This window comes from Tursiops truncatus, chromosome 6, assembly GCF_011762595.2.
Source record: "Tursiops truncatus isolate mTurTru1 chromosome 6, mTurTru1.mat.Y, whole genome shotgun sequence".
NCBI classification, from domain to species: Eukaryota; Metazoa; Chordata; class Mammalia; order Artiodactyla; family Delphinidae; genus Tursiops; species Tursiops truncatus.
Window position 1 is genome coordinate 111327022 of NC_047039.1, and position 12130 is coordinate 111339151.

A 12130-nucleotide genomic window follows, 5' to 3' on the forward strand; every position below is an offset into this window, starting at 1 on the left:
CTAAATGGCCCAAGAGGTAAAAATTGAGGTATAATTTCCAAACTAAAAGAAAAAAATGAATGGTTCAAAGGTCTCACATATATGTAAAGAGTATACTCTAGTTCTGTCAGTTTTTTCTTTATATATTGTATTAGGTATTCAAAATGGTCCTATCTTCTGTTAACTGAACTTGCTATCATTGTGAAATACTCTCTTTTAATCTCAAATAATGCTTTTCTGCCGTAAAGTCTATTTAGTCTGGTATTAACAGAGCAAAACAAGTTTCTTTTAGTTGGGTTTGCATGAGTAGCTTTCTCCAATCTTTCTCTTCCAACCTTCCTGTATCCTTATGTTTACACGTATTACTTGTTAACAGCATATAACATGCCAATACTGATCTTGAAATAACTTTTTCTACCCAAAGATACGAAGGCTACTTAGAAAATCACAAGCTCACATACAGGATAAAAAATATAGATGGTATCGGTTATATCAGGTAGCAAGAAAGCTCTCAAAGACTAGTAGGGTCCTGTCTAAAGGGCTCAGGAGCCAACCTGAAGAAGCCAATTACAAAGACTTGAAACAGAAGTGTATTTAAGTCCATGTGTTTGTAACGAAAACAATTTTTTTTAAAGTTCATTGGTCAACCCAGCACTTGCAGAGAATTAAGTCATTATTTTGAAAACTGGTGAGGAGTCAAGTATCAATACTTATTCTACCCTTCTTTATAAAGTATACTACTGAGTAATCAAATAAAACGGAGCACTTTCTCTTTATAGAACTACAACAGCTAATAAATGAAGAAATGATAAAATAAAAATATCACCATTTTGTATCCTTTAGTAAAATAATTAATCTAGGCATTAAGGATCAACGGTTATAAATATTACAAAAAGAGAAATTAAAGATCAAGCACCTCCTGATAAAGGAACACACCAACCCCAGCTATGAAATAGTTTTGCCAAAAATATTAGATCAAATGAATCTGATCAAGCCTCTAGATCCAACTATCAATTTACAAGAAATACAGAGGACTGAAAAACATACTAAACACCACCAGGGGGATGCTATCAGCAAGACACAGGCAGTAATTCTACAGGGTCAACAACACAATTTCTTCAACAAATAAATTACAAAGGGGGGGAAAATCCATGAAGGAGATAATTATAATTGAAGAAGACATATTAACAATGTCAATGAGTGGACCTAATTTGGATCTTAATTCAAACAGGCTGAAATAAATTGTTCTTTATGAGGAAACTGAAAACTTGCACACTGTCTAGCTATCTAATATTAAGAAAGCATGGTTAATACTTTAGCAACAAAATAATGTTTTACTATGAATTTTTAGGTCCATATCTTTTAGAGATAGTCACTTAAATAATTACAAATGACACCAAAAGAAAAAAAATCTAACCAATGATGATCTGCAAAACCTCTCCCTAGAAAACTGTAAAACATTACTGAAAGTAAACCTAAATAACTGAAGGTATGTAGCTTATTCAAATCAGTATTAGAAAGATGTCAATTCTTAACAAATTTCCACATTTTTTTTTTTCTCTAAAACCTACATGGTAATGCAAAGGGACAAGAATAGCCAACATACTCTTAAGGCAAAACAAGGTAGGCGGACTTGCTCATTAAAGTTTATAATAAAGCTTAATTAAGTAAAATTAAGCAACGTGATATGGGCAGAGAGGTAGGCAAATGATCCAATAAAGAAGAAAGGAGTCCAGAAAAAGGTCAGTACATTAAATGGACACTAGATTTATGAAAAATATGGCACTGCAGACCATGGAGAAAGGATAATCTTTTCAATAAACACTACTGGGGTAATTACATTTCCATTAGGGAAAAAAATGAAACACGGCCCCTATATCTTACTCATGTACAAAATCCATTCCAGGTTGGCAAACAGTGAAGCCTCTCGAAAGGGACTGGCAAACTTTCTGTAAAGAGCCAGATTTTTCTTTGCAGGCCACATATGGTGTCTGTTGCATATTCATCATCATCTTTTTTTCAAAACCTTAAAAAAGGGTTTCCCTGGTGGCGCAGTGGTTGAGAGTCCACCTGCCGATGCAGGGGACACGGGTTCGTGCCCCGGTCCGGGAAGATCCCACATGCCGCAGAGCGGCTAGGCCTGTGAGCCATGGCCGCTGAGCCTGCGTGTCCGGAGCCTGTGCTCCGCAACGGGAGAGGCCACAACACTGAGAGGCCCGCGTATCGCAAAAAAAAAAAAAAAAAAAAAAAATCACGATAAATTGGAAATGGTTAAAATTGAGAGGGCTTCCCTGGTGGCGCAGTGGTTGAGAGTCCACCTGCCGATGCAGGGGACACGGGTTCGTGCCCCAGTCTGGGAAGATCCCACATGCCACAGAGCGGCTGGGCCCGTGAGCCATGGCCGCTGAGCCTGCACATCCGGAGTCTGTGCTCCGCAACGGGAGAGGCCACAACAGTGAGAGGCCCGCGTACCGCAAAAAAACAAAACAAAACAAAAAAAACCTTACTCTTCCGCAGTATAAAAACAGGATACCGGGTAGATCTGCAAGCTGTGGTTTGCTGACACCTGTTCTAGATGTTAAAATAATATATTGATGACCTGCAGCAGGGAAAGGTTTCTTAAATGAGGCACAGACCATTAACCGTAAAAAATACATAGCTGCATTTGTTATGTTAAAAAATAAATTCTAAACAAGAATAAAATAAGAATTTTAAAGACATCACTAAGAGAGTCATAATGGAAGCCAAAGTGGGAGAATGGTTTATATCCAGATTATATAAAGAACTCGCTACAAATCAGTAAGAAACAGACAACTAACAGAAAATGAACAGGAGTCTTTAATAGGTGCTTCCCCAAAGAGGTTACTTAAGCATCTACTAAATATATGAGAAGGTGCTCAATGTCACTGATAGCCAGGATAGTACAAAATAAAACCACAAATGGCCATCAATACACACACACTGCAACGGCTAAAATGAACAGCACAATCGACACAAATGTGTTGGCACAGACATGGAGCAACGTGACTTCCATACGCTGGTGGGGGCGTGTCATTCTGCATGACTGGCTTGGCGTTATCTACTTACGTTAAGCTCACACATAATACCCTGAGACTCTGAGACCCACTTGAGGAGACAGACTCCACAAAAACACCCTCGCATAACACGAAGACACATGAATGATCATAGTAGCATTATTCATAAAATGCTGTGTGTAGAAGCAGGCCTGAGGCTGCTATCATTAGAAAGGCCTGCTTACAAGGTTGGTCCCCCTTGGAATCTGGGAACTTGGATTTCCGGACACCTCTCATCATTTGCTGATGAGAATGGCTCACTGTACCTTACCTGTTTGCCAAATTTTTTCTCTACAGCTTATGTCAAACACCCACTTTACTTGTGAAAAGTCATGAATCTGAGCTAGGCAGAGGGTGTTTTAGGCACTGAGTGTCTCAGCTTCCCTGGTAGGTAATGTGTCACATGGGTTGTCACACCTCACTACTGGGAAAGTTAAGTGCGTCCTGTGTGACTTCGCTGGGAAAGGACTCTTGGAAACTTGCTCCTGGTTTGCTTTTTCCCTTTGCTAATTTTGCTTTGTATCCTTTTGCCACAGTAAGTCACAGCCATGAGCATGAATATAATTCCTGTGAGTCCTCCTAGCAAATCACTGAACGTAGGGATGGGCTTGGGGAGCCCTGACACACAGGCCTAAACTGCTGGAAAAAATGTCCATTAACGGGAGTTCCCTGGCGATCCAGTGGTTAGGACGCGGCGCTTCCACTGCTGTGGCCCGGGTTCAATCCCTGGTCAGGGAACTAAGATCCCACAAGCCACATGGCACTGCCAAAAAAACTTCTTTAAAATAATAATAATAAAAATGTCCATCAACAGTAAAATTGTGACATAGTCACACATTGAAATACCACCACAGCAATGAAAAAAAAATACCAAAGATGCACACAAAACTGATGAATTACGAAGACATGTTACGTGAAAGAAGTCAGACACAAGAGTAAATGCTATGTGATTCTATCATACCATCAAGATAAATGGCAGATAAATCAGTGATTTAAACATTAAAAAGAAATATAAAACTACTACAAGAAAATATGGAAGCATTTATCTGATTTCTAAAACCAACTGAATGGTAAAGAAATAAATACGGTATTTTTGAACATGTGAAGATAAAAATTGTCTGCCTCAAAAACTGCATGTGAAGTTGAACAGCAAATAATGAAATAGAAAAAAAATTAACAATGCACACAAATAAGAAAACAACCTCCCTAATAGAAAAAAAAAAGGACAAAAGGCATGAACAGACAATTATCCGCCCCCGCCAAAGAATACAAAAGACCAATAAAGATTTGAGGACAAAAACTACAACCTCAAATGAGATACATTTTCCATATAAAACTGGGGGAAAAGTTTAAACTAGCAAATGAGAAGAGATACATTCTTATGTTAGAAGTGAAAATCGTATTCTTTTTGGTAGACAGAGGCAATATGAACCAAAAGTCTTAAAATACACACACTATTTGATCTAGCAAAGGGATTTATTCAGTGTAACAGTAAAAAACCATAAATAATGTACATGTCTAACTAGAAATTACTGGTTAAACAGAACTATGGAATATGCTTACAATGGAATAACTACATACACTGAACATGCTATTATTATTTATCTCTGAAAAGACATTTATAATAGATTAAGTGAAAATAAGTCAAATGTAAGCTTCATGAAGGTGGAATTTTATGTTTTCATCACAGCTACATAACTAGCATCTAGAATCATACACTATCAGGTAGTATAAAGTCAGTAAATATTTGCTGAATAAATACATGAAAACAGTCACTTAGGTAAAATAACCCTACCAACCCCCCCACCCCCTCCCACCCCCACTTCACTCAGATGAGTAGGAAGTCTAACAGTAAGACATACACTACTATGTTCATAGGATTATCTCTGAATGATGGGAACTGTGAGTGATGTTTATTTTACTATTGGCTAATATTATCTGAATATTCTACAGTGAACATATAATACCTTTCCCCCCAAGTATATGTACATGCTTTTTTCCTTAAGTGAATCTATGGAGTAGGATGGATTGCAAGGGGGAAGGAGGCAGACGGAGAATTTATACTTTTTATTTTAAAGGGTTCTAAATGCTTGGTTTATTTATAACTAAGACATAACTGTGACGCGTGCTCCAGACCACTCATGAAATGAGAGCGGAGACGATAGAGAGATTAACTCAGAATCTGTACGCACGATCATGGCAACACCCCCTCCGCCCCCGCCAGTCAAACTCCCTCACTCACCTTCTCTCTCCCTTGCCCAGCATCTAGGGACACTTTGGCCTGTGGTATTCTGATTGCACAATGGTTAAAACCATGAATTTTATAACTGTCCCAGTAATTATTCTCATTAATTAAAGACCTTAAACATATTCTTAGTAAGAGGTTACAAATTCACCTTAGGAAACCTATATCCCAGAAAATTCAAACAATTATTATGTTCCCTCAAACAGCAATCTCCAATTATTATATGATATAGCCCAAGTTACATAAGAAAGAACTTACCCACAAACTCCCAGTATTTTTTATACTCAGAAGGAAATTTTCGTAAATGCAACCAATGGAATTTCTCTTTGTTTGGAGAGCTGATCCATTCCTGTGCCACCTACGCAAAGCAAAAAAAGCAAATTAAGAAAGCGAAAACATCTGAAAAGCCAATGTTAAACAGCAAAAATTTCCAAAGTAAGCAACCATAAAATCCAGAACCTAGAACTCCTGTGTGACACAAACATTAAAAATTAATTTGGGACTTCTGGTTTCCAGCTTGGCATTTAAGGAACTTAGAAGTCACCACTCCATCCTAACAAGTAAAAAGAGACAAAAAAGTAGATACAATCACAACTTACCAGAGCAGAAAACTCTTAAGTAGAAACCTCCATGCCAGGAGGAAAACCTGAACTGGATGTGACAAACTGTTGGAGGCTCAGCACGAACAACTCTCTTAAAAACTCTAGGGGGACCCAGTCATAAGAGGGACCCCACACTTTGGTGAGTTTTACCTCTAGGAGCTCTAACAGGCCCTCACAGTGAACACTGCAGAAAATTCCCTGTGTGCTTCCAGTGGGGGTGGGGGGTTGGTGGGGACTGGGGAAAAGGAAACATTCTGAAATACACCAGAGCATTCTTGACCTTCTTAACAAGGCCTGATCTATGAGAAGCTATTTTATCAGAGTCAGACTTGCTGGGATTTTATCAGAGCCTAACCTACTTGAGGGAAGAAAACCAGCTCCAGCCCATTCTAACCATCCTGTCTCACCCAAGGAGGTGGGGGAAACTAAGAAGCATGTGGTGTAAAGTTCTTAGTCCAGAGGCAAAGGCTCACTAAAAGAGTGACGCCTTATCATAGGACTACGGAATGATCTTCCTTCCCCCATACCTCATTTCTGTATCACCAAAGGCCTATTTACTGCTGTTCCTTTTATTTAGTAGATTACGACCGCCTTGCAACAAAAAATTACAAGGCATACTCAAAGGCAAAAAACACAGTTTGAACAGACTAAAGAAGCACTAAAACCTGTCAGATATGGCAGGAATACTGGAATTATCAGACCAGGAATTATTTTTTTTAAAACTATAGTTAATATACTAAGAGTTTAACGGAAAAAGGAGACCATGAAATAATAGATGGGTAATGTAATGAATGAGATGTAAAGTAGAAAGAATCAAAAGGTAATGCTAGAGATCAAAAACACTGTAACAGGGCTTCCCTGGTGGCGCAGTGGTTGAGAGTCCGCCTGCCGATGCAGGGGACGTGGGTTCGTGCCCCGGTCCAGGAGGATCCCACATGCCGCGGGGCAGCTGGGTCCGTAGGCCATGGCCGCTGGGCCTGCGCGGCCGGAGCCTGTGCTCCGCAATGGGAGAGGCCGCAGCAGTGGGAGGCCCGTGTACCGCAAAAAAAACCAACAAAACAAAACACTGTAACAGAAATGAAGGATGCCTCTGATGGGCTCATTAGTACACTGGACATTGCTGAGGAAACAATCTCTGAGCTTGAGGCTATAGCAATAGAAGCTACCAAAGCTGAAAAGCAAGGAGAAAAAAAAATGGGGAAAAAAACACACCCCAGAATATCCAAGACTGTGAGACAATGACAAAAGATACAGCATACACATAATGGGGATACGAGAAGAAGAGAGAGAGGAAAAGAAGCAGTATTTGAGGCAATAATGACTCAGAGTTTTCCAAAATTAACATCAGACACCAAACCACAGATCCAGGAAGCTCCAAGAGCAAGCAGAATCAATGCCAGAAACTACACCTAGGCATATCATATTCAAACTTAAGGAATATGAAATATCAAAGATAAAGAAAAAAATCATGAAAGAAGCCTGTGGGAAAAAACACCTTATCTATAGAGGAGGAAAAACAAGAATTACATCTACCTTCTCCTCAGAAACCATGCAAGCAAGGAGAGAGTAGTGAAATATTTAGACTGTTGAGAGAATAAAACCTACCAACCTAGAATTCTGAATCCTGCAAAATTATCCTTTAAAAGTGAAGGAGAAGGGCTTCCCTGGTGGTGCAGTGGTTAAGAATCCGCCTGCCAACGCAGGGGACACAGATTCGATCCCTGGTCCAGGAAGATCTCACATGCCACGAAGCAACTAAGCCCGTGAGCCACAACTACTGAGCCCGCGTGCCACAACTACTGAGCCCGCGTGCCACAACTACTGAAGCCCACATGCCTAGAGCCTGTGCTCCATAACAAGAGAAGCCACCGAAATGAGAAGCCTGCACACCGCAATGAAGAGTAGCCCCTGCTCGCTGCAACTAGAGGAAGCCTGCGCACAGCAATGAAGACCCAATGCAGCCAAAAATAAATAAAATAAATTTACTAAAAAAAAAAAAACTCAACAGTAAGAAAACAGACAACCTGATGAAAAAGATGTGCAAAAGGCCTGGACAGACACCTCACTAAAGCAGATATACAGACTGTAAATTAGTATATGAAAAAATGCTCCATATCTTATGTCATCAAAGGAATGCAAATTAAAACAACGAGATACTATTACACACCTATTAGAATGGCCAAGATCTGGAGCACTGACAGCACCAAATGCTGACGGGGATGTGGAGCAGTAGGAACTCTCATTTATTGCTGGTGGGAATGTAAAATGGCACCATCACTTTTTTTTTTTTTTTTTTTTTTGCTGAGCCACGTGGCTTGTGGGATCTTAGTTCCCTGACCAGGGATCGAACCTGTGCCCCCTGCAGCGGAAGTGCATAGTCCTAACCACTGGACCGCCAGAGAATTCCCAAAATGGTAGCACCACTTTGGAAGACTGTTCGGTGGTTTCTTATGAAACTAAACATATTCTTACTGTAGGATCCAGCAATAGTGCCCTCAGTATTTATCCAAATGAACTGAACACTTATATTTACGTTAAAAACCTGCATGTGGATGTTTATAGCAGCTTTATTCATAACTGCCTAAACTTGGAAGCAACCAAGATGCCCTTCAGTGGGTGAATGGATAAACAAACTATGGTACAACCAGACAATGGAATATTATTTAGTGCTGAAAAGAAATGAGCTATCAAGCCATGAAAAGACATGGAAGAACCTGAAATGCACATTAGTAAGTGAAAGAAGCCAATCTGGAAAGGCCACATACTGTGTGATTCCAACTATGTGACATGCTGGAAAAGGCAAACTATGGAGACAGTAAAAGGATGAGTGATTGCCAGGGGTGAGCCTGGGGAGGGGTGAACAGGCAGAGCACAGAGGATTTTTAGGGCAGTGAAAGTACTCTGATATTAAAGGACTGATACATGTCATTATACGTTTGTCCAAACCCTTAGAATGTACAAATCAAGAGTGAACCCTAATGAAAACTATGGACTCTGGGTGGTAATGACTTGCCAATGTAGGTTCATCAGTTGTACAAATGTACTACACTGGTAGGCGATGTTGATAACGGGGGATGCTATGCAGAGTTTCTCTAGCTCCCTGCAGCTAGAGAAAGCCTGTGTACATCAACCAAGACCCAACCCAACCAAAAATAAATAACATAAATTTATATATATAAAAAAAGATAGGTACTGAGTACTATCTCCAAAATTTACGCCCAATGAATTCACTTCTCTTTATTTCCAAAGCTACCACCTAGATCAAGCTACCATCATCTTTCTCCTGGCCTACCATAATAGCCCCCGACAGGTCTACTGCATCTATGCTTACCTTTCTACAGTTACTCTCTAATGAGCAACTAAGAATGTTTTTTTTTTTTTTAAAAAGTAAACTACTACATATTTCTACTCCCCCAGCCTAAACACCAACCAGCTAAAAATCCTCCAACATCTTCTCACTGTACTGTGAATGAAACCCCAACCTGCACTTACAGGGTTGTATACCATCCAGCTCTTGACTGATTTCTCCAATCTTACTTCTTTTCCCTTTACCTCTAAGTTACCTTACTCCAGCCACATCAGCCTAATCTCTTTGCTCACACATGCTCAGTTAGGCCTACTTCAAAGCATTATAGTCTTGACCCTCCCCCCTCCTCTGCACAAAACCCTCCTCTCCTGGCTCTCCGCCCGATCTCAAAAGCAGCCTCCCAATGTCGCTCATCATATCAACCTGTTTTGTTTCCTTCACAGAACAAATTATAACTGGAAATTAGCTAAAAAACGGTGCAATCTCCCTATAAGGGGTTTGGGCACTAAGAATCACAGCTGGTGCTCCAGAAGAGCCCCCTTTCTGCCTGCTCCTTGTCTACACAACCTAAAAAGCGCCTGCCAATGACACTCTGCATATACATGCATGCACACACAGGTAACAGAAGGGGACTGCAAACCGAAACTTTAAGAAAAAAAGAGTATTTGCCAAAACTGACCAAAAAAATTGGTCCCTGTCAAAACAGTGCACATTTATTTAATACTTTTGTGTGTTAAACGTAAGGATTAAAAACTAATATATCCTAAAAAAAAAAATAAATAAATAAAAAAATAAAAAAATAAAAAAAAAAAAAACTAATATATCCTCTATCAGTCACATCAGTACACAAAAGACTCATATTTCTTTTTTTCCCCCCCCACACACTGTATTTTATTTTTACAAGAGATGAATAAACTGACGCCAAGCATTGTAAATGGATGACCACAACAAAAAGCAACAATGACTGCAATTACCAAACATGAAACACACTTACGCTATGTCATAATATTGACATTCAGTCCAGGAATCCTCCACTGTAACAGCTCCTTTACTTTGCTGTGAAAACTGATTTGTATATTTTTTGCCTCTGAGTCCTTGTGGGATTTTTTTTTTTTTAATTCAAGAAACTCATATTTCTAAAAGTTGAATTTGCTCGTTTCCCTTTGGGGCAAGGGATAATTCTACGCAATGTCATTGCATTCCACCTGCAATAAGACATAATAACTGGATAACCAAACACTGCATTTCATGTCCTAAAGAGAATACCAACCGCATTTTTGTCAAAGGACTCTAAACACACTTCAGCATTCCATTAACAAACAATATTATGAAGTCAAATTACATCCAAATGAGGGTAAGAAGCCTTGGCCCAAGACTGTGGTTGATGCCACAGTCTCTGACTTATCAGAAAGAAGAAAAAATTAAAAGTAATCAAGGTATCTGAGAATTCTCTGGCAGTTCAGTTGTTAGCGCTTTCACTGCTGATGGCCCAGGTTCAATCCCTGGTCAGGGAACTAAGATCCCACAAGCCACACGTTACAGTGGGGGAAAAAAAAAAAGTAATCAAGGTATATTAATAATACCATTAATAAATGTTGGCCTATATAAACTAGAAATGCTAAAACAATGCTGTTTCACTACATGGTTAAAAAAAAAAAAAGGAACAGGATAAAACTTCGTGGTAAAGATGACAGATTGAACATAGGCATTTCCTTTCATTCCCCCTGAAACCCCACTAAAACACCCAAGGGATTTTTCACAACAGGATTAATTCATTAGGATGAAGAGAACAGAAGAGGAGGCAAAAGTATCAAAATCTGGGAAGCTGGTAAGCAGATGGATGAATGGTTAACTAACTCATCAAGTCCAAGAAGCTGAACTCTAAGCAGGAAGCATCTGACATACACCTCTAGAAGGAGGAGGGCTGAAGGCAGACTGCCCCTCCCTGCTCCTAGCAAAAAGCTATAGCGGTTTCATCTCTATAAAGTGTGACAGTCTCTGGCTGTGGGGCAGCAGACAGAGAGGGGATAAGGTACTTAAAAAAAAAAAGGTGGGGGGGGGGGACGTCCCTGGTGGCACAGTGGTTAGGAATCCGCCTGCCAATGCAGGGGACACGGGTTTGATCCCTGGTCCGGGAAGATCCCACATGCCGCGGAGCAACTAAGCCCGTGCACCACAACTACTGAGCCTGCGCTCTAGAGTCCGTGAGCCACAACTACTGAAGCCCTCGCCACAACTAGAGAAAAGCCCGCGTGCAGCAACGAAGACCCAATGCAGCCAAAAATAAATAAATAAATAAATTTTAAAAATAAAATAAAACAATTTTAAAAAAGGGAATGAAGCAAATGTTTATATACTGAATGCCTGGACCCTTCCCTCTGCCCCCACCCTCACCCCACAGTCAGCTCCCCGTCAGGCCTATGCTTTCCAGGCAATCGATCTGAAGATTCTTCTTGGGGAAATCTGACCTCACTAAGGGGGGGGAGGGGGGGAAAGACTAAAAACAGTGACATGAGGGTGGGGATGAGGCTTCCCAATAAAATGCCAATGGTCAACAAGCCTATCCCTTTCACTCAGAGCTTCTAATCTGTTTTAAAATCTTACATGTAACAAAATATAGATTATAACTATACCTAAGCATATAATCTTAATATAAAGAATGAAACTAATTTGGATTTCACCATGTGATGGTGTCCTTCAGATCACATTTGACTTCCACAGTGCAAATAAGAAAGGACCATTTTAGTAAAAGTATCTCTTTTCCTAAGCATCTCTTTTGACCTGTCATTATTTAAATGCATCCTCTTTTCTTATAGCATTAAAAAGTTGAGATATATTTCACAATATAAAATTCACCACTTTAAAGTGTGCACACTACAGTGTGTTTTTAGTACATTCACTATTTTGTGCAACCATCACCATT

General features: G+C 39.8%; 1 protein-coding gene across 5 annotated transcripts in view; it reads right to left on the reverse strand.

Moving 5' to 3' along the window:
* Positions 1–12130, reverse strand: part of SETX (senataxin) — an 82360-nt gene that overhangs the window by 34661 nt on the left and 35569 nt on the right. For all 5 annotated transcript variants that reach the window (XM_073806734.1, XM_019920211.3, XM_019920210.3 and 2 more), the window contains one exon: positions 5557–5656. In XM_073806734.1, coding sequence (XP_073662835.1) covers positions 5557–5656 — 100 coding nt within the window. The remainder of the gene's footprint in view (positions 1–5556; positions 5657–12130) is intronic.